We start from the raw sequence: 24756 nt of genomic DNA on the forward strand, positions 1-24756 counted from the left end.
CTGCTGATGCAGAAGCACAGAGTGCATTTGCTTATGAGTACTATGGGAAGTCTGTATGCCTGACTTTATTCATCACAATTCCTCCAGCTGCCCACATGCCTGACTTGAAGAAGCTGGGATTTGCCAAATGATGCAGGGCAACAGCTAGTAGTTCTGTGCCCCAAATTGTCTTGCTCATTCACAGTACATATTCAAGTTCAATCAAAATAAACAGTTTTGAATTTACTCAGAACTCAAGATGAAAAATGCCCTGTACCACTTACAATTCCTAAACTGTCTCATGTTCTTCAATATCATAAACTGTTAGACTGCTAAAATATTATATTTTCTGGTAGGATATACTTAGGGAAAGTACACTGCACTCCGACATTAATATTTGGGCTTGGGCTGCACTAAGTGACTGACATAAAGCTGAATTTGTCAGGATGCCACATATAGATGCATGCAGAAGAGGCAGTGAGTTCTTATGTAGCAGGAGACAAAGAAAAGAAAAAGGAGCAACTGTCATACATTAACACATTAACGTACATGATAAATGTAATAAACTAAATTCTTACTGTGGCAGTACTGTTTTCAGCCATTTTCCTAGCAAAGTTGTCATTTTGGTCGAGTGGAATTAAAGGGATCACTACAGCAGAAGACAGCACAGATGAAATGGAGACAAGGGTCTACAGAAGGGAGGAAGCTTAGGCAGTACCCATTAACGTGCAGTATCCATCCACACAGCAAGAAGACAGCTCTGAAAACTCCCTGCACTTGCTCCCTCCACACAGCAGTCATTTTAGTTATGCTAGGAAGGACGGAATGAAGAAATCAGTAATGTATCAGGAACATGTATTCTCAGCATGGCAACAACTAATGGGCACCCAGAAACAGAAAACCACAGTACCAGATGAGTTCTAGCACTCAAAATCCACATCACAGCATGCCATGCTGCTTCCTTGTAATAAAACTAAACCTAACACATCACAGAAATATGTACTGGGGAGGACTCTGACATTCAGGGACCAGCTCATTGAGTGTTCATACAGACCTCATGTTCTTCATCCTTCAGCATACAACCCCGCACATTTGTCAGTTTCTCCATCATTAAAACCCAAGCAAGCTTCCAAGTCTCTGACTGCACTAGCAGTAGGTGGCCTCACTCACAACTTCGGATTTAGCACTGTTAAGCCATGATAAATTATAGATAGGCATGTTGCTGGGCTGGTAGCCCAAGCACCACTTTAGTCTTATGCTCACTGGTCTTGAAGATAATTTCAGATAAACTTTTTACAGTATAGCTCAGCCATGCCTTCAGCAGACACTCAAAAACATCAACTGCATAATTTTGCCATAAAGTTTTCTGCATCTTTTCCCTAGAAGATATCTATATTCTCTACAGAGCTCCAGGTTGACACCTAATGAAGTATTAATGTGTAGATATACCAAGTACACTTGGCTAGTGCTGGGCATTTCACTACAAATAGTCTGACCCTAATCATCCATCAAAATTAAAGCAAGGAGATGACATCTGGCCACTCTTACCCCAGCACCACACACGGCAAAGAGGTACACAGGTTGGCTGATCCCAAGGGAGTGGGATGTGATGCTGGGCTGTCAGCTGGAAGACTGCCAAAAAAGTACAGTACAGATGAACCCATATTGTCAGTGTACATTGATATGCAGTGATTTTTTCAGCCTTCTTAAGGACAAAGGCTAGTGAAAATTGCTTTTTTAGATATATGATAATCATATCAAGAAATTCTCCATTCCTTTTACCTACTCCCTCTCCAATATACTTAAGCCTGTCATCGAATGAAGTGAAATTTTATGACAGAGCTTATATTTACTGAAATTTTAATCTTCTTCCTAACATATTTAGGAGGGTACTACAGCAAATTATAAGAGAGAAATGAGAAAAGCCACAAGAGGATAACAATGACTGAAGAATCTGGAGACCTGTAAATTCTTAAGGATTCCCTGATTCAGTTTTACTAATGCTGTCAAAAAGAAAGTGTGAAATTAAATCCAATTCACACATTATGCACAATTAGGTTAGAGTAAAGACAATCTGTCATCCTGAACTGTGAAAGGCTTTGCTGAATAATAGTGAAACTTCAAAAACTGTCACACATCATTTTGTATTTCACTTCAACCCTTATTTTTGAGGACTATGATGGATGCAGCAGATAAATTCTTGAACAGTGATAGCAATTACCATTTATTTTTCCTCCATCTGACTTTATTCTTAACTGACTCCTATTGTGAATTAAACTCATACAGAATCAACACAATACATACAAGGTACATACAGAATGTCAAAATGCAGTGAGTAGTAGGGGTCTATCCTAATAGCAAAACCCAAAAGAAATACATAATTTTAGGTGAGGTACACAAGCAGAGTGATTTGTAATCAATACTTCCGTAGGTACCTTTTTTCATACATTTTAAAGAGAGTTTTTAAACGCCTTACAAAAATATGTAAAGCTAGTGTGAAGCATGTGCAGTAAACCAACTGGAAAGAAAAAGTCAGCTAAGACTTTCTTGCTCCAGCCTTAGAGACACTATCATACCTAAAGCATGATTTTTCCCTTGGGCTGCCCACCATTTAGATTACACTCATTTGGCAGATCAGAACAGACTATTTGTTACCTTGTGGTGGGACAGCTGTAAAACACGCTTATTACTCTCACTGTTACTCTACAAAGCAGTGTAACAAGTTAACTGTAAGCCTCATGGAAAAACAACTGTATTGTTCACCTTATTCTTCAAATCCAAGTGAAAATAAATTCAGCCTTTCTCACTGTGTTAATTTCTATACAGAACCTTTAAAAATTGCTGAATTGCTTAATTTTCTCTACTCAGAAACTGTGATATATTAACTCCCAGAAAAAAAAAAAAAGTACAGAAGAGTGACATAAATAGGAAATTAACCCATTTCTAAAAGGGTGACTAAGGAAGTCAGAAAGACCTGTTAATTAAGCAGACTGTCCAGTACTTGTGCATTTGCACAACACAACCAGTGCCTGGCACAAAAATTTGCATTCTTTCTGGTTATGGCCACCTACTGTTCCTTATTCACTTCTATTTCAAGTTTTCCTTATTCTCCATATTCTTTAATGTACAGTCGCATCAAGAATGCTTAAACAACAACAGGGCCATGCACTACAGATACCACAGAAAAAGTGTTTACAGTCAGCATAAACAAAAGTGTAAAGGGACAATGATGTGACAGCCATATTCATTTTAATTATCCAACATATGAAGAAGGCTAATTTTGCAATTAAAATGCACAACCGGACAATCAGTTGCACATCGGACTTGAGTTGATTTAAATACACATCAGCACAGATCACAGAAAAACAAAACAGGTTCTCATTATCATTGTGCACCTTGGCTGTACATTCCCATCTTTCTTTTTTTTCAAGCGTGAATACTCCCATGCTTTTATATGGAACTGGATGAAATGACAAAGGTTTTAAAAAATGTTCTTTCTTTTAGCTAGGTTAGTTTTTGGCTGATATTGCTCACCACACAGCCACATGCATGCTAGGACTGGCCTAAAAGAAGGGGTACAAACACATCACCAGAGATGATCTCCCTCTTTCAGGGTTGGTTTGCACTTCCCATTCACAATATCATACACCCACGGTGCCAAGCTATTTATTTCAGTATGTTTCATCAAAACAGGAATAGGATCATAAGTATTGTCTCCCCCACAGTCAATTTGTCTATTTAGTCTAATCCCTGATTCAGAGTATCACTTTACATTTTAAACGACAAATGAACCAAAGGTACACATTTAAGTGCTTCGATAAAACGGGCCATTTTTCTGGAACAAAGCTTTAGCAACAACTAGCTTACTCAAAGCTCATCTAGGTAGTTATTCCATTGGTTTCACTTTATTTCAGATTCTAACCTTCAGCTGTGTTGATGAATGCCTCCCACCTCAGCTGGGACACAATTCCCCACCTTAAAAGTGAATACTGCATTATGTTGCAAGTTGCATGAATTAAATATATTTTAATTTTTTAAACAAATGGGCAGGCATTCCCATATTATTAGGCACACATACAGTGCTGAGTATGACTGCTTCAAGCTTGTTTGCACAATCTAGGAATTATCATATTAATATCAACTTGACTGTGGAGCCATATTAATATCTGTACAACAACAGCTGTGCACAGCTAGCCAGAAGCATAGTATTTGCCTCATTTCTTGCAGATGTACAGAAGCTTAGGAAAACCACAAAATAAGCTAAAGCTATTTGAAAATCTGAAGCCTGTTTCTCAAAAAATCCATTTGTTTGTAAAGTAAAATATTTTCTGAAGTGCCTGAGTTTCCATGCTTATTTTTAGAATTGAAAGTCAGATAAGAAACAAGTCATTTTTGAAGTATTTTCTAAATGTTTTGAAGCACTTGTAGGCATAATGCATCAATTACCATGAATACATATTACACTTGTGACGGCCAAATACTTCTTGTATAACAATTCTATTGTTGTATTTGATCCATTCATTCAAAAATAAAATCAAACCCCCAAAACGTCAGAATTCCCTCAAGGCTCCCTTTAATGATTTAATCCAAATACAGAACATATTTACAAACTGTGCTGTGTGGAGCAGTATCATACATGCATACAAGGCCTCTGAAGATTTCAAAGCACATCCAATCAAAATCGACAGTATAAACGTACAAAATACAGCTTAGTTAGCTATATATATCAATTAGCTTAGTTAAATGTTGGTGGACTGTGGCAATTATCAAAATAAAGTTCTCCAAAAAAGGAAGTAACTTCAGTCATCATGAACTGGCAAGCTAGTCACAAAGCACCTGAAGTTTATGCATTAATTTTGTAATAAACATACCCGGCTCCTTTGCTATCAAACGGTAATTTGTAATGTACGTCTTATAACTTGCGTATAGTGAAATGTGGGTTTGTGGTCATATTTTGAAGAAGTCAGATAGCATGTTTAAAGATGTCAGGAAATGCACTGAATTATAATATGCTTTCAGACTATAAATGAATTTCAGATTTTTATTTCCTTCCTACTGTAATATAATAACTGATACATGATGAAGTACTAAGAGATAAATGGAGATTATAAAAAGTAATTACACATCTCAGTGCTAACAGTTTACTGTTTAATTGTTTGGGGAAATCTTAATATATTGTATGCATCGTAATACTACCAAGATAGAAAAGACAGATAAAATTACTACTGTGCCATTCACAGTATTTTTTTTCTGTATCTGGGTTTAACATCTTAGAAACTCCTGTTTGCTCTCTACTTTCACTGGGCAGCTCTAAATCTTGTAAAGGATTATTCCTTACAAGCAGTAGACTCATGCAGCTTATTACTAGTGTTTCTGTTCTCAAATCATCAAAAAAAAAAAAAAAAATCATCTACTTTACACTAATGAGGGCTTTATTCTCTGAGCTACAAAAAAGCCATGCAACAAGAATGAGATCAGCAACCTGTAACATCTTCACACACACAAACTGGAGGTGCTGCCACAGCTTGTCTCCTCTGGGCACTTGAGGCTGCTCTATTCTCACTTAACACACTAGCTCCTGAAGGTGTCCCCTCTTCTTCATTTGCCTATCCAGGACACTCTAAACGTTGTTCATGGATGAGCTCCCTAACTTAAGTTTGCTTTACAGTTCTTTTATTCTCAGTCATCTCAACCATACAAATAATTTTTTTAAAAGCAGAAAAACATGAATAATGCTTCATTCATATTAACGGATGCCCCTGGCTGCACGTGGAAAGGCAATCAGAAGTGATTAAGATTAATAAGCACTGAGGAACTGAAGTCAAATGGGAACAGAAAAGCTTAAGGTACTTTCTAATTATTTTAAATCAGAAAATGTCAAGTGTACGTAAGACAGAAAAATGAAATTGTACATGTGACAGCACGTTTGATACTAAATTTTTATCAATGCAGAAGAGGTGCTCACCAGTGGGAGGAAAAAAGAAAGAACACACAGGTGGAAAGGAGAGAAAAGAGAATTCCCAGGAATTTAAAGACAACAGGTGCACATTTTTGTTGTTTTGTTTTTTGTTGTTTGTTTTTTTTTAGTAGAAGGACATGGTGTGCTTACTGGCTAACATGCTCAGAGTACAATCAATTCCATAAATAAAAACAAGAGATTCCCCCCCCCTCTTTTTTTAATTTTTTTTTTTTTTATTCCAAGCCACAACAGTCCTCCTCTCACTGAACCAGTACCATCTTTGCAACCTGGGATGTACATGTGGATTCAGGTCTCCCATGTCCCATGCTGAAGAGGAGCTGTTTCCCCTCTCTCTCCCTTCACGTCTGAATGATAACATTACTAAAATACTGGGAAGGAGAGGCACTGACTGCTCTTCACAAGTTTAAGAGATTGGTTGGCTTGCCCAAAGCAATTTAGCCCAAATTACTTGGCTCATTAGAAAATTGAAGTTACATTAAATTACATTGGCTCCTTGAAGTTACATTAAATTTAGAACAGAATAGAATAGAATAGAATAGAACAGAACAGAACAGAACAGAACAGTTCACTTGGAATGAATGACTTCGGTTCTCCTCTCCCTCTACATGAATACCTGTTACAAGTTCAGTTACCCATAACATTATGCTCTGAGGCCTCTGCAATTCAGGGCTACGTAGCTGCAGAATTTTCCACAGAGTAATTCCCAGTTTTAAAGAACTGTTTTGTAAATTAGTTTCCATCAAAAGCAAAATATGATCCTAGTCTACAGGATACAAATGTCTTTAAAAGAAAGAACAGAATGTGCACTGAGGAACTATCTGATAACCTAAAACAACAGTCTGAACTCTGAAAGAAATCTCTGCCATCCATCTGAGCACCTAGATCTGAGCATCATCTTCCATCTGAGCTCTAGATGCTTTGGTTACGTAACTCCACAACTGCAACTCTGGCGAATTAAAAAAATTAAAAAATTAAAAAATCCAAGAACTGACTCTTTTGCTGTAAATGAAACAGTTACCTTTTGTTTAATTTGCCTTTCCTGTTCCCTCTTTCTCTGAAAATTTCAACATATTCAATGGACTGAAATGCACATCTACACAGTTTTGTCCCAGGCAAAGCAGAGATGACTGAAGAACATTGTGTTGCCAAGACAACACAATGGAAACTGAAGACAGAGGACAAGACCATGCTGCTTGGAGACCACATTAATAAACTCTTCCGCTTAAACAGCAGTAGGAAATAATTAATTGAAATATATTACACTGTGTATATTTTTATACTGAATTCAATGGTACAATTGTTCTGTTTGTATAGTCCTAATAAAATATCAGTATGACCAGTAGTCCTGAGGAACTGGTACTGGATCAGGTTGCCCAGAGAAGCTGTGGACGCCCCATCCCTGGAAGTGTTCAAGACCAGGCTGGATGGGGCCTTGGCCAACCTGGTCAAGTGGGAGGTGTCCCTGCCCATGGCAGGGAGGTTGGAACTAGATGATCTTTAAGGTCCCTTCCAACCCAAGCCATTCAGTGATTCCATGAAAACTGAAAATGTGCACAGTCTTCTCATAGTTCTGCCTGTTAGTGAGCTGACAGTCAGAACGCTTAAGGCAATAACACAACATGAAACAGCTGATTCTCCAACTTGAACCTCCTACGCTTGCATGCTCTGTACCTTAGATTCCCGTAGTATAAGAAGTACACAACCAAAAATAAATAAAAAAGCTCCCGCCCCCCCAAAACATGTCTCTTGACTGGCATTTTATACACTTCAAATTTATCCCTGAATTTTTTCTTTGCATCCTATATTTATTAAGAAGAAATGGAAATCTTACTTGCTAACTTCTAAAAACGTCAAAAAAGGTATAGAAGACTCATTTTATTTCATTCTGCTACAAATACTGAACAGCCACCATGGAAGCAGCTAGGAATGTTTAACACAAGCTTTCAGAGCATCTGTGCTTCCGCAACTCTTCACACCTTCATTACTGTTTTTGTTGTTGTTGTTGTTGTTTTTAATTCTTGATTTGAAAGCTAGATCCAAAACCAAGGTAATCCACATTTCTTTGTGTACTGAGACCACTCCAAAGAATTTGACACAGTGAGTACAACTTAAATATTGTTTAGGTTATTTCAAATAGATTTGGCAAAGTTCCTTGTGAAGCTCCTAGCAGGAATACTGAAACGCAGCATCATTCTCTATAAACATCATCATACGCAGGGACTTAGAACAAGGTCTGAAAGACACTTTTCTGTTTTCCTTCACAAAAAACTCAAAAATACCACAAAACATATGTAAATACGACATAAAAATCTCTCTCTGAGAACAGAAAACTGTCTTCTAACACTGAATTTGCAGTGGCTTCCTGAATAGCTTGTGGAAGGCAAGATACTTGTCTTTCTCAATTTAATGTCTGCCAGACTGGAATAACTTCAGTTACTTCACCAGGGTGTTAAAAGAATTAATTTACTTGTGTTTGCACAATTACTTTGAAGATGAAAATTGCTATTTAAATACTAAGTGCCATTTTGTATATATAAGCGAAAACAAAACACCTGCACAAATCTAAAAACAAGATTATCCTCTCCCTATGTACAGATGAGTACAGGATCTGAAAGGGCTGTTCTTTCATTCACTGCCATGTCTCCAAAGAAAACAGCAAGTGCTTAGCAGTCCTTATTTCATAAAATCCTACGTGCCTCTTATTGATCCTGTGACATGCATTGCACTTCTTTTAAGGTGTGCTTACTATATGTGCAACACAAATATTCAAATAAAAAAACATTATTGATGAAGACATTGACAAAAATCAAAGCTGTAATCAATTGGGCTTTTCTGGTATAAACACCTTGAAGGCATCTAATGAAAGCTTCCTTTCATTCAACTGTTTCAATTCACAATGATTTCATATACTCTATAAATCTTCCAAAGACAAAATGAAAGACTTTACTTACATTTCTAAATAGCTGTTTTACATTTCTTTTTCTCTCTCTCTTTTTTTTAAAAAATACTTGAGCATGTCAAACTTTTACTTCCCTTCACTCATTTCTGCCTCCAAATAGTGACTCGGTCACCTCTATTCTGCAAAGCTGATCTCTTCCCTACTTATCTCAGTCATAAGCAAGGTAATAAAAATTACTCCATCTTACAAGAAATACTGATAACACAGATACTAGACTCCTCTCCTCCACCATCTTCTGCTTTAGCCTCATTTGAAAGAGTCAACAACTAAGACAAAATTGCATGAATAAGACTACAGTATTCAGGTAAAATTACGATGCCAATATTTCTCACAGTTTTGCAATGTTCTTGCTTTGAAGAATACAGACATATATCAAATTTGGGAATATGTAATAATTTGCTAAATTATTAGATGTAAAAAGCATTTTCGTATGTAGAAATAAGCCAATAGCTTTCAATCTTGGGAGTTTTAAAAGGCGGTTCTCGAAAACTGATCAGCTTTCATGGACCCCCCAGAATTCTCTAGAGTAGACTCCCAGGGGACACTGCTAACTAGCTCCCCAAGAAGCTTAAAGCCCACTTTTTTAAAACCCAGGGTGGCAACTCCGCTGACCTTTTATCTGCTTACTTCAAAAATTTTGAACTGAAGTAAGTCATGATCACTGTGGCCAAGACAGCCCCTTACTACCGCATCTCCCACAAGGCCTTCCCTATTCTCAAACAACAGATCTGGGAGGGCTCCCTTCCTAGTTGATACACTTAGTATTTGTGACAAGAAGTTAATTTACAACATGCTTTATGATTCCCAGCCTTACTTGTTGTGGCAGTATGATATTCCCAGCTTATGTCTGGGAATTTGAAGTCTCCCATAAGGACAAAAGCAACTGATAAGGCAACTGTAGGCAACTCCTAATTGCCTACAGAATAGCTCATCTATGCTATTGTCCTGGGTGGCCAATCAATGGTAGACACCCACGACAACATCTGCTTGGGTTTCCATCCTCTTAATCCTCACCCAGAGGCTCTCTACTGCATCATCCCTAATGGCCATACAGTCTTATCTCTCCCTTACGTACAATGCAACACCTCCATCTTACCTGCCATGCCTATCTTTCATGAACATTCAATAGCCCTCCATTCCAGCACTCCATCATTTGTTTTTAATTACACAAAATATATGTGCAAAAAACATAACTTAAACACAAAAGCCTCTCCAAACACAAAATTTTCTGGTATGAAGAAGTCAAACATACAAATGTATACAATTACACCTGGAAAAATACAGAAATAATGCTAACTTTTTTTAAAGACGGGTATCAGACAATGCTTTTATTTTTCTATATAGCTTTCAAAAATGCCGTGTTTTAAATATATTCTGAAGTTATTTTTCAGACCACTTCCAAAACAAACACGTTCTTTCTGCTGAATTTTTATTTTCACTGTTAGCCTTGCCTATTTCAATGTTCATGGAAACACATAGCTGACCTACCTGCAGACTCAGGAACCAAGTCTGAAAATATTTCATCACCATATTTTACAAACGATAGTTCAAAACACTCACCAGTTTGCCACCAGTGGTCTAAGACAGGTACCTTGAAGACTTTTTTTGACCATTCTAGTGTGTCCACATCACAGTGCTCACCAGCTACAAACAACATTCTGAACCTTTAAATAAAAATTAAAAAAAAAAAAGAAGTATTTACCTTGATCTGGACAGGAAAGGAAAATTAGAAAACAAATTCAATAAACATCTGTGGCCTGTGTCCCAGATGGGATAAAGACAAAAGGGGAGGGAAGACTGTTAGTCGTTGTATGCTCCATCCTACTGAGTAACAATTAGAATCTTAGCTATACTTATTTATGCTACCTGATACATCACGTAAAAGAAGATTTATTTTCAGAATTCAAAGATCTCGGGAGGCCAGTGGCAAACAATTGTCAATGGAAGTAAAGAATAAATACTTTGTACACAGAATCTAGATGGATACCTCTCAGGCAAAACATAAGTACGAAATATCAAAAAAGATATCAGAAAAATTAGTAAAGAAATAAACAGAACAAATAGGAAATACCTGTAGCATAACTCGTAGCTTTAAGTTGTTAATAATGTTCTATTTAAACAGATTCTAATGCTTTTTGAGTTGTTCAGTCATCTTTTTATAAGCCTCTGGAAATGAGTTTTGTGGAGAATGGCAGCTAAAGCCCTTTTCCCGCATAGACAGAAGATATTTACTTATAAATAAATAAATAAATAATGCAATTCTACCAGATAATGCCTATCTCATAACAATAGTACTGGCATTCAGCTTATTTGGCTGGATACTCTGCAACCGATTTTGGCAGAAAAGAAATGCAACACCTGGCAGTCACAACAGATACAATCTCCATTTTTGTACCACTAAATTATGCAGTGATATACACCTGGGCAATAAACCCTCCCCCACAGTCTTAATCTTCATCACCTTTTATTGGATGTTCTGTCACACTTCGTTGTCCTTCCTTAAAAATTACAAATTCACTTCACGCCCTGTTTAGTATGGCAAGGTCCTCTATGTCAACTGTAGCTTTCTTAAACATGACTACTCACACTTAGAAGTGAGACATTACAGTGTATTACTGCATGCTGCCAAGGTTTCGATCTTTGTAACACTTGTACAGTAACTTTATTCTTGTCATAGCAGATTTTTTGCACTTCCAATTTCCTAACAAGCAACTTAAAATTGCATTTAAACTCGTGGATGCTCATGACACTGACCAAACATCATCATCTGATAAGAAGGTACTAAACTGAAGAATGATTTACGATCTTGCCCCCACACCTCCAACAAAAAAATAAGCAGTCATCTTCAGGTAGAAACACTGAACTTTGAATTCAGGTTCATGAAGTACAGATGAAAACAAATGGCCAGCTATGCTGAGATGAACCACTCATTTATATTCAGTACTGTATCATTAGCATATGCCTGGTTTTATAATCTATTTTGTGATAGCAATGCATAGTATTTTTTTTTTTGATGATAAGAATCAAATAAAATGTCTAAGTTGAACTAGTTCTCTAGGCTTATATAGTCCACAAAAAGAGTAAGAGGCAACTTTAGAAAGTAATTTATTTTTGGAGCTTCAAGTAGCCCAACAACAGACACCGGCATTAAAACTACTCCAAAATAGCCCCTAGCTATCTTTGCAACACACTCCCCCAAAGGACCACCCCCACCAAAAATAAAGTAAAATAAAGTAAAATAAAGTAAAGTAAAGTAAAGTAAAATAAAATCAGACTATGTGTCTGAGTGTATCATCCATTGATTTAAAAATTAAATTTATGAATTTATTAACTTTATAAACCGTTGAAAAACTCTGTTAAGTGTCCTTGTTTTAAAAACAGGGCCAGCAATACCCCAAGATCTTAAAAGACTTGCCAAAAAGTTAAGTCAGTGTGTTAACCCCTGAGCCAAAACCAGAATTCCTCCTTTTGAATTCCCCTCTTTAATCATCAGGCCTGGATCTGCAGGCTCTAGAGCAATCCTATGTTGTGGGAAGGACAGGGACCAGCTCTTTGGACAACTTACGGTTCAAATCCATCAAAAAGAATACAAGAGTGAAGTGCCTAACAAAGCCTAACAAAGTGTAAGAATATGAAATTATTTTCTCCTATCAAACAGTCTAAGACAGATAGCAACAGTTATAAAATGTCCTGCTGTGAAAATTTTTTTAACAATCCACTTAATACTCCACAGCATGTCAATGCACCTATTATTGCAATCATCTATCACTGCATCACATTTAATGGGGAAGAAAAATGTTAAAACCTCTCTAAGTAAATATGTCCTAAGCTGTCATTCTGAAAACCTACACTCCTAACATAAAGTTCAGTTCAGTCCAGATCTTAGGCCCTGTTCAAGAGTCCAGTGGACTGGATGTGAAGTACACCTCTAATGCAGAGGATAGATCAAGGTCCCTAGTGTCCCTAGCACAATTTAAGTTGTTCAGCACAGCGTGTACATTTTCATACTCCAAGCATAGAAGAAACCACAAAGGCAAACCATTGCCCCGAGCAGGAGCGTTCACATGGGTAATAATCGCAGTTACATTATTCTGGATTAAAAGATAATAAAAGTGTTTTTAACTCTCAAATGCATATACCAGTTTTTCCTGGCAAAGAAAAATGCAGATCCTCTCTGCATCACATTAAGTAAGCTTTTTTTTTTCATTTTTTTTTCCTGAGAAAACAGTGAGGAGGTTAATTTGCACTTCTTCACAGAAACTGAAATTAAAGAACTCAGTAATTCTTAATGCACCTGGAGACTGTAGACACTTAAATATGTAATAAATTAATAAACAAACAAACAAATAAATAAATAAATATTTTGAGATCTTTTATTTTTTCTCCCTTGCTGTCTTCGTTCGTTCTTCTCCCCTGAACAGATTTCACCTTGTTCATGACAATCCAAGCACTTGAGGTTTCGGTGACAGAGTCGGAAATGCAGAACATAAAGAGCAGCTCAACTTCTTCTCTCAATGCAGGTGAAGGGGAGCTCCACAAAGACTCTTCATGAATTCAGCTCAAGACTCCAATAGGAATAGCCATACAAAAAACTACAGTAGCACAGAGTAGGGGGTAGCAGAGAGCACTGCATACTGTACTTCAATCGTCCTAGATTCTGAGTCTTAATCACATCTCCTCTAGCAGCACATGCGAGACATGAATTATGTGAGAAAGCATTTCTTTCTAACAGCTTTGAATTTGCTACTTTAATTTCACATCCCCTTGTTCCTGTGTTATGTTTCTGTGTGAGACAGAAACTAGCAGTTACTAATTGACTTTATACCCATTATTTCTGAACAGATTTTAGGCAGCCTTGTATTTCTTTCTAAAGCAAGCACATTAATATCCGGTATCAGATGAACATGCTTCAGTCTCCAGACTCTCTTGGTATAAAATGGCAGAACATTCACAACTGACTTAAGGCAAAGAAAGCCAATTATGCTATAGAACACAAGCTATGAATTTCTACTCGTATGTTAATCTAATCTGCAGTGTTATTGCCCCATTTCATGCACAACTGTCAGTTGTCAGTCATTTGGAAATCAGACCTAAACAGTTCATTAGAATTAAGTCAATTAAAAGATGAAGTGTGATTCCAAACAGGGGAAGAGTCAATGGGTCTACATTACAGAGTTACCTTGTGAAGATGAGAACAGATTCCACAAGCCAACCAAAATACACCCAGGTCATGGAATTTGGGTGTTCGCTGCTTTTCAAACACAACAGGCAGCAATATGATTAGATGGCCTGCTTAGCAGCACTGTGAGTTATCAAAAAAACAGGTCTGCTACAGATCCTGTAGCAATATGTGGTTGAACAGGGCTTTTATCCTGCAGTAATACAAATTAAAAATCTCTTCTGCTGTTTAGCATGTCATGTTTAAGACACAGGTGATGTTTTGAAAGCAAACAAATTTCAAGATTTGACTCCAAAAGCCAACAAGGATTTTGAAGCAGGCACACTATAACCTTTGGAAACATCACACATAATTTTGTGCAGTTGTCAGTGATGCTGCCAACATCAGTTTTTAACAGGGACTTATTTAACTTATTTCCAAAGAACAAAAACCTGTTTATCATTCAATTTACTCCTGTAAATCAAGTACTCCCTTGTATACTGGAAGCTGGCATTGTCTACCACGCCTGTACCTTATCAGCAATAGTCTTTTTTTTAAATCGGATTTAAAAATAAATCGCCTTAACCTATATCAGTTTTTAATAGAAGTTTTCAGGAATTAAATGTAACATGGTGGAACCCTCCTTCAGGGACGCATTCCTAGTCATTTGACTTAGAGTCTCTGGAGTAAGTAGGAATACGTTTTACCCCAGGTGGGAGACAGACATCCCACTTCACAGATTCCACACCAAATAATGGAGAAGAAAGTATCATAGATTGAGAGTGTCAAGTAAAAGTAAGTCTTAATCCAATCCAAAACAGAAAATTATCTTGACCTTGGATGGAAAAGTCCATCTAAATAACACCCAAAAGCAAGAATTTTCCTAGAAAGAAAATTTTAATCATCTGCTGGATATGATTTCTTAAGAACTGCAGCTTAACCTATAAAATAACACTGACTGTAACTAGCTGGACATTAATATTGAAATCACTATAGGATAGCCAGTCTAATTTAAGCACCTTTACCAATTCAATAATATACACCATGGTATCACACACAGCCAGGAAGTTAGAGCCATGACTAGACGTTACAGTACGATAATCCTTATCTAACATGGAAAGAAAGGCATGTAGAAGACTGTCAGCACTACACTAAGAAGACTTACAGCACTACACTGGGATTCAGAGAACAGTCACTGGACATGCCTTTTTTACCCACAGGTGCAAAAGGCTTTAGATTTTGCATATAAGTGACTAAAGACAATCCACAAGAACACTAGATACTAAATGCTTCACTAGAGGAGAAGTTGCATACCAAGGGATTGCATAGCTCAAAGCTGAATGAATTATGAGATGACTAAATCTGTGCACAAATGGAGAAGCTCGTGAACTACGCACTGAGTAGGAATGATGAAATACCTCTTTACATCTGGGGCAACTGGTATCAGCAAAGGGACTTTAACTTGGCTGGAATTCTTTGGTCAGAAAATGCAACAACTTACAGCGCAGGTTAGCAGATTTTCTAATCAATTATTATTCTAATTACACACTGACTCATTTTAGTCACTGCCTAAAAAAATGCTGAGGAATAGCAATTAAATTTTCTAGCATCTGTATCATTTTCTTGTCACTAAACATCACAGAAGAACAGGGCCATGAGGGTCTCAAATGAGCTTGTTCCCCATTTCATGGAAAGGAAACGATTGATGACAACGCTCAAAATAGACGGAAGAAAGCAATGATGAACTTGTAATGAATACCTGAGGAATAAATCCAGCTTACTGATAAACAAAACTTCCCAGAGCAATTATGAAAATGGAGGTCTAATTAAGCTACATGGCTTTACATCTTCCATTTCTCTTTGGAGAAGTGTGATAAAAGACGTTCATGACTGAATACTGCCTACAATCTGACATGGCCCTTGTTTGATGCTGAGCAAATTATTCAGCTCCAAGATTGTATCTGGTCTAAAACCACATATTTTTCCTTTTTAGAATATTTGGCATACAATGCTGAAACGTGATTCGTAGAAGTACTAAACGCTCACAGATGCATCAAGTCAGTGCGAGAGGCATTTTAACCACAAAATGCTAATAATGTATTTTAACCATATAATGCTAAAAACTGGGAAACAGTGGTAGTTCAATGGCCCGGTCTGGGTATGCAAAGTTAATAGAAGACTTTGACCTTAGCTTCTCATCTGCAAAACACGGATAATACCACTCTCTCATCTCACAAAGGATTTGTGAGGATGAACTCAGTCATGATTTTGAAGCATGAGGTAGCACAGTGATAAACACTTCAAAAACATCATGGAATAGCAACATATAACCATAAGCAGTAACTAAATTATGGGGAGATAGATAATGACTAGCTGCTGATTAAATGAACACTGAAGATCCTGTGAACTCAGAGAAGTGGGAGGTCACGTGGGAAAACAGTATGGTATCGTGTAATCCAAGTCTGTATTACAGGGTATGAGCACAGTGGAGTAAAATACAGGTTGAGTAAGCAATCTTAACTCACTGAGAATTCTTAACCTTCGAGTCATCTTTTAAATGAGAATTAAAGAGTCATCTTTTTAATAGCTTGCCTTTTCTCCAAACTGTCAACATAAATTCACAAGCAAATACACGTACACCTAGACTATATTTGAATTCTGCTATACAGAGGTGGGCAAAGCCCCAGACATTGCTATTCTTAGCTCATCCAGTCTGCTTCTGTAAGAAACAGCTTCCAGTGTATCCTTAGTTCACCTTTTCAGAGAGTACTGCTTTCCCAGGGCTGCCTCAGGGTCCTGCTGACGGATTGCTCTAATTGCAGTTGGTGAAGTAAAGAGGGCAGCTACTTCATGCTCTCCTAGCACGCGGAAATAGGCACCAGCATCTGGCGTTCCCACAGGCTTCCCCTATGGAGAGAATAATTTAAAATGTCACAGGATAAAAATATTTCGTAATTCCTTGACAGTTCAAGGCTTGAACATGTAATAGTAGCGGCAGCACAGCAACTGAAGTAATTTCAAATAAGCCTTTAAAGAAGGATTTGTTAAAAATAATAATACAGTAAGCGTACTCCCTTGCAGAAATAAATTTCACCATCTTTGGGCACAATCTCTTAAATGACCAAAGGACATACTAGCTGCTACTGAGAAAAGTAGGACAAATGGACAAGCAAATGAAAAGACAGCCCCAAACAGCTGTTATTACACTGCCAGCAGAGGCAGTCATGCCTACATCTGTCCTTACTGTGAAACAGGCTGTAAAACGTTCAGAGTCCCACTGAACTAGGAGTCTCCGGATACAGTGGCACTTCAGCCATATACCCTATGCACAGGGCTGCAGGTCGTAACGCCAGCTTTTTGTCACTTAGAATTTGTCTCACTTCTGGAAAAATTTCCACTCGGCTGCCTACAGCTGGCTTACTGACATTTTTGTGCTCCTACCGCATGCGAAAACTGGAGAGAAGCCAAAGACCCCTTTAACTGGTATCTGCTGGGTTTGTTTGTTTGCTTGTTTTTAGAAAACTAAACATTGTCTTGAGCTACAGGGCATAGTCAGGAAAACTGTAAACAGAAATAACTAGACATGACGAATTGTCCACTGGTAAATAGTAACAAAAAACAATCAAAAATATTTTTCCGTGCTGCTGCAAATATGAAAGGCAGTCAGCACAGGATCACCTAACAACAATCTTTCTGAATGCATTATTGGAATGAACGAATTGCTCCATACGTATATCAAAATAATGAAAAGAAGTTGTTCAAGTGGAATGATCTTTAGCTCTGCAGGTATTGCTACATAACCTTTTCACTAGAAGGGCCAAACTTGGAAGATGAACTTTGACAAAGCATACAAACAAGACAGGAGAGACAAATGCTTTTCATAATGCAAAACACAGCTTTGTCAATGCACTGTGCAGGAAGCCATGAATAAAGAGAAAGTTTCACCACTGAAAATGTCACCAATTTTACAGCAGTTTACCAGCCACAAAACAAATTTATACCTCCACCAGCCTTGTGTAAATGCAAATTTGCAATGTGTCCTTCCTAACATGCGTCACCCACATTCATGTATTTTATTACTTTCAAGAGTTACAAGCACAGCTTTGAATTCCCAACCAGCCACAGGCAGTACGGTCTGGACATGTGCCAGTAACGTTCAAGAAACTTTTGTTTCTTTTACTTTTTTTCCTCTGAAGCAGCACATTTGCAAGAAGACAAACACAATACAACAGATAGATTAATAGATCCAGTGATAAAAAAGTAACATGCAAAACTCTAATTAATACTTTTCAGTTTGCCAAGAGGCAAATGGAACACAGGCATTTGAATACCTTGAAGAGTTTACTAAATCCCCTACTTTTATTGCAGTAAGAAGGCACTAGTAACATAGTAAACGCCTTTACAGAAAGGCACACAAATCAGGTTTGTTGCCCCATCCCAACAGAGCAAACTGCCCGCTGGCTGTGACGAAGGCTCCCAGGTATTCCTCTTCCCTCTCCCTGCCTTCCCCACTGCAAATCTCCCCACGCTTGCAGGGCACCAGCTGCAAGACCAACAGTGACCAGCTGGCAATTTCCAGAGTGCAGGATGCCCGACCGAGGCTGGCCACCTACTGATGGCTTTGCAGCCCTACGGTGAGCTACTGCTGCTGAGAGCAGTGCCACAGCGGAGGATGGCCGCAAAAGGAAAAAAAAGCAGGGCAAATCTGATGGCACAACTGAAGAGTGTTTTTTTTTGTTGTTTGTTTGTTTTTTAAAGTATAGAGGACGTGATGAGAAGCAAATGAAGAGAGAATAAACAAAAGAAAGAGTTCCCAGCCAAAGAAGTAGGGAGGAGTATCACTAATGCCAAAAACTTTCTTTTTACTAGTAGCCTGTCCTAGACTCCCAAAGAGGCATGCAAAAGGAGATTTCTGTACTGAAAAAAATGTTTGGTTTTTTGTTTGTTTGTTTCATATAACACACAGCTCCTAAAGAAAAACCTTTCATCAGATTTTCTGTCCTTAAGCCTTCTCACACACATCTTCATTGTAACTTTCATGTACCCATCCAAGTGTTCACCGGTATTTGTTGATGAACCTCTTTATTCAAGTTCGTGTTATCTCCATATAATATCCACTATACCTGCAGATCTGCAATAATCTGCGCAGGAGTTAAACCTTGCATCACTAACACTAAAATGGACTTCGAGCAAAAAATTCCAAATTTCCATAAACTTCTCATTAACTAATTATGTAATTGAACTAGTACCACTTGTAGTCATCTTGGACAGAAAAGAACAAACAAAAACCTAACTGTGAGGCAATCTCAAATTGGTTACTCTGCCTATAATAATGTAGCCTATAATAATTTTTAAGCAAATGAAAATTTCCAGAGCCCCTAAAAGTGCTGTGTCTGGCCTCAAGTACACCCAACTCTCTCTGGGCTTGGCTGCAAGTGCTCAAGGCCAGGATTGCTATGGTGTGGCTGTGTAACCTGGGGCGAGACAGCTGCGAAGAGCTGTGAGGAGTCTCCCTTGGCTGAGAGGCGATGTACACTCAAGGCCCCTGCCCTTGGTGCTTGGCCAAGCCACGCTGCAGCCCTGCCTGTGCCTTGCACCTCCAGCGAGCTCCAGCTGGCCCAAACCCCAACCTCAGCTTCAGTTTGGAGAAGTGCAATTCTCAGATCTAGGAGAAAAACAAAACAACAAGAACCATGGAAGTAAAGAAATAGAAAATTCACCTGACAGTCAATTGGAAATAGTTCCCAATAAGGCAACACTTAAAATTTTCATTTAGGGGAAAAAAAAAATCTGGCCTGGCTGCAAAATATTCTTACTGATTCCGCAGAAAATGCTCTCCAGTGCCTTGGCAGATGTTCACAGTTTAGCAAATGCATAAACAAAAACTGACATAGGCAAAACAAACCTGAGACAGTGCAAATTAATTTTAGATCACAAAAAAAAAAATACAAATAAAATTGCCACAGTATGTTCTCATTTATCATACAAAAAATTGTAAAGATTACTGCAAGATGCCATGAGAGGCTTATTATAACATGCAGTTTTGATTTTTAAAAAGTCACTGCTATAAAAAGTACAGCACAAGGTAACTGCATTCAAAATATGCTGACAAGCTGCTGAGTCAATTGGGGAACGTTAGCAAATGAGATGACTCCACTGCATTTCTGCAGGGAGATCTGCTCAAGACCTGATATTTGCATCAATGCTGCAGATGAAAACTTATTAAAAAAATCACTGTCAATAGTATCCATGGTTGGCAGGAACTGAGATGGTGATGATCAAGAACAAGGCAGTCAAGAAAAGAGTGATCTGCCTCACCCAATTTTAAAAAAGAGATGTAGGAGCAGACATTTCTTGAATCAGATGGGGGGATTCAGGTAGAAAAGTCTTTCTTTTAATAACCTACCAAGAAACTCAGAATGACAGACAGATAGGGATGTCTTTCCTTCTGGAAGTACCTAGACTGAGCATGTAGTTTATCAAATGTCTACCAACTGAGCAGACATCCTGAGGCAGAATGTGTTGACGGATAATGCATGATTATGAAAGAAAATTCATAGGCAGCAAGGATGATCAAGGGGATAGAAAAGTCCTCCTGTGGAGAAAGTCAGAAGCTATTGGGATGGATTACTTAAGAAAAAAGACATGTTAAAAAAGCTATAATAAAATAACCAACTACACATCAATAACAGCTCAGCAATTCCTTTTCTGACTGACTCCTAACAAATGAGGCTATTCAATTAAAGATAAACTTCAACTCATGATGAGGAAATTCTCTCTGCATAGCGAATATTATACATGGAGCTCAATGCCACTAAAATCTGCTGACACCAAGGAGGTATCAGGATTCAAAAGAACATCTTCATAGAGGTGTTCCTCCTCCTGCTGCCAGCCCTGCTGCCAACCCCTCGCTACGGACTTGAGATGACACATCCTACTGAGCTCACTCCGCAAATACGACCAATACGTGCAATGGCAGAACTGGCAAACTCCAGGGACAGTGCTTTCTTTGTAAGCCGATAATGGCTTACAAGAACCACAGCAAGGCTGGATGTCCCAAGCAGCTAAGAAATGTGCCAAAGCAGAGTAAGTGTAAACCTGGACCCTTCAGTTGCTGCTGCTGCTGCTGTGTAGGCTGTAGGCTTGTTGCAAGAGCAGTGGCTGGAAGGACCCCTGTGAGAGCTGTGGGGAAGGCTCCCCACGCACAGAAATGTCTCACTACAGCTCTGTGTGGGACTACAGCTCCTTCTCTGTCCTAGACCACTCAAATGAAGTCCTCAAGGCACAGCTCCTTGGCAGGCATGGGCATCGTCCTCTTCCTTCCCCTAGCTGTAATTCCACGTCCTGAGCATTGCAGTAATGACAACGCTGCCTTCTTCCTGGCATTGCAGATCACAAGAAGAAACTAGACTTCCTCTTCCTGCTACCCTTTCGCTTGGGATCCAACCCTCACAAACAACCCAGAGTGGGCTGTGAGACTTCAGGTAGCTTATTTATATCTGAAGTCTGTCATTCTTTAGAGAAAAACAATCCAGGACAGATAAAAAACATACTTGGTGTATTCAAAGGAATTCATTACTGTTCTCACATTCCTGACAATGGTTTTGTAGCAAGTAAAAACTGAAAGCGTGTAGTTTCTATAGCAATTATTAAAATGACGAGTTGTCAAATGATGTCATTTAAAAATAAACAAATCACTCTAAGAAGTGTGGCTAGTAAGTCAGTCCTGTCTACATTTAACCATGGTTGTCCTTGGTCAAATGTGATGAGGTCTTCTTTCCTCTTACCTGAAGAACATTGCTGATACTCCCTAACCCAAAATCTGGCATTAGGCTATCTTCAGAAAAAAATTTTCACTACAAATTTATAAATATTCACTGTTAAGGGAATCTTCTGAACAGAGGAAAAGTTATATGCTATTCCATTTCATAAACATCATTTTTCTCCCTATGTGTACAGAATTCTTTTCTTCCCATTTTTAATCCTCAGAAAGAAGTCACTGATGTCATGAACACTGTCTGAAGGCTCCACTGGTGGCATCTTAGAGACAGAAAGATGGGAAATGTACTATTACTGTTTAATAATGATCTCACTAAGAGCAAAATCACAAACCAGGCACATAGGTCAACCAGCCACTAACGCTGATTCTTCTTTATTATTTATTGTTGAAAAAATATTATTTTTATACTTTTTGTTTTCCAAAAACATTTTAAATTCAGAGGTACTTTTATAATTACAATAACCATCCTGATCCTCACGCATTCACACAGAGATAAAACCCCACTGTAAGACAATCATGTAAGAGACTACTGAAGGAACACACTGCTTTCCTCATCATTTCTTCTTGTGTTACTCCATACCTTCTAGAATGAAAACATCTTCATTGCAGTATTTACTTTCATGATTCTCTTCTGGCAAATGCATGCAGTAATTTTAATGTTCTCAGTGGTCAGGAATAGATACTATAAAACTATCCAAGTCTTTTCCTTATGTCTGGGAAAATGTCATTTACCCACACCACTTTCCTCTTCTACTTAACTAGAGTGGTGCTGAAGTTGTTGCTTAACAGAGCGGGGCTGAAGTTTTTGCTCTGTGTTATTCAGAATATCAGAAAAGTCAATCATGGTGGTCCCCAGCCTTAAAATTCTATCGGTCCACTGGGAAACCATTGTATGGTGCTTTTTTTCCATACTAGAAAATGGAACTCCTTTATAAAAGAATTAAACTCGAAAAGGAGTAACAACTATTTCTTTTTTCTTTACTCCATTTTCTTTGTTTTTCTAATGAAAGACATTTATTACTGGAATTCTCTGTTTTATTATTTGTAGAGCTCCCTAAGCCACTGAAGCCCCCAAAATTGTATACCTGGAAATGAAGTAAAGATAGAGATGGGGTTTGGAAGGTACGCAACATTAGGTAAATTGTCCAAATCACAAAATCAACATAGAAAAGTGCTTAATTTCTTTCTTTTCCAAACTTCAGCTGAGCTCACATACTTAGTGGCAATACACTCCAAACATGTTATGTGTTCACTGCCTCCAAAATTTCTTAATTAAACAGCAAAGGAGCTTAAAAGAAGATGTTATTCATAAACTAGATTTCTAAAAAGAAAATTAAAAAAATCATTTTGACTAGTGGATGGAACAGATGAACAAATCAGCTGAAAACTCTGGATAATTAAATACACTTAGAAATCTAAAGAACACAAACACAAGGGTGAGAAAAGAGATTAGTATTTATATAGGAACATGGCATTTATGTTTACCTTGATGGCATACACCTGCATATGAGAATGCACACGCACGACACACACTGACACTGCAAGCACCAGCTCCTAGCAACACATGCTGAGAATTCTCAAATGAATACACACATAAATAAGAATTCAGTCTACAAAACCTTTAGTCAAAGCAGTCAACGGTTCAGTCCTTCATGTACTCCAAACCCAAAAGTGATCTGAACTGGAAGACTATTGCACATCACAAAGCAATCCATTTAACAGTTGACCTGAGGAGGTGCAGGCCTGTGCTGTGCTGCACATAAAATTTGGCCCTAAAGGCTGTGTTGTGTTGCACATAACCCTTGGCTGCAGAACAAACTTCACCAGCTAATCCTAACGGAGAAGCCTGTCTGTAGACAGCTCCCTCTTGGGCCTGGCTACAAGAGTGGCCTTGTCTTTATTTTACAGTGAAGCAGCACGTTCTCATGTGAACATATTTTTGTTTAGCAGCAGCAATAATGAAGAGATTGTATTTTACAATGCTGCACAATGAGCAGCATCAGAAGGGACGTCAGATTATCTGTCCCCTTTCCTCCAAGTGTTAGCCTGAGTAAATGGTATTTTAATCAATAACATATGCCTTACTTACAGGGAGTAATATTAAATGCTAGCACCAGTGCTGTTAGCATTCCCCACAATTTGTTTGCATGTCTATCTCTTAACTTTGCCCAGAAGATCTACCCTATCTGAGTAAATCCAAGTGAAGTAAGAAAACAAAGATTTCTAGCTTGTGTGGAGACTATATACCAGAAATTTAACCTCACTTATTAATCTATTCTTTCCAATACCAAAAAAAAAAAAAAGGTCATCAATTGGAAGTTCAAAAAATAATATATATCATTTTCCTAGAGTATATTTCAGCTTCTTGAGTTTTGAAGATACCTAACATTAACTCTGATCACCTATACAAATCATTTAAGTTGCTGGAAAAGTAGGTTCAAGATTGAGGGATGGCATGTTAGTATTTAAATATAGCCTGCAGTGATGGCCACACATCCTTTTAAGCCTTCATTTCCAAAAAACAGGACAAAATCAAAATAAGTAACAGCTTTTTGCTTAAGGATACTGAATTTCCAAAGATTTTACAGAGTTTTTACACAGCTTATAGGTGTAATAGCAAAGATCATTACCACCTAAAAGTGAAAGGACAAATGGAATCTTGTGGGACATTGTGTGCAAAACACAGACTGCTCTTCTTCACCTCTCCACCTCAGAAAAATACAGGTGAAAACTGGATACTGAATACTTCTGTATGCAAAATTTTAACTTTAGTTAACTTTTCAGAGCCAAAGCTTGCTCACAGTTGTCTCTTCTGTCACCCCATAATGCTAAAAGGAGTGTCCAGACTGTTTGTCATCTTCACAGGAAAATAATAAATTCACTTCAAGCTTTCATGCTGA

At 37.9% G+C, this 24756-nt stretch overlaps 1 protein-coding gene across 1 annotated transcript in view; it reads right to left on the bottom strand.

The window, feature by feature from the left end:
- Positions 1-24756, bottom strand: part of LOC121070810 (acyl-CoA synthetase short-chain family member 3, mitochondrial-like) — a 71491-nt gene that overhangs the window by 19926 nt on the left and 26809 nt on the right. The window contains exons 8-9 of the mRNA XM_040558501.1: positions 16832-16983; positions 10479-10582 (exon numbers count right to left, since the gene is read on the bottom strand). Of these exons, the coding sequence (XP_040414435.1) occupies positions 10479-10582; positions 16832-16983 (256 nt within the window). The remainder of the gene's footprint in view (positions 1-10478; positions 10583-16831; positions 16984-24756) is intronic.

Source organism: Cygnus olor, chromosome 1 (genome assembly GCF_009769625.2).
Source record: "Cygnus olor isolate bCygOlo1 chromosome 1, bCygOlo1.pri.v2, whole genome shotgun sequence".
In the NCBI taxonomy this organism is placed as follows: Eukaryota; Metazoa; Chordata; class Aves; order Anseriformes; family Anatidae; genus Cygnus; species Cygnus olor.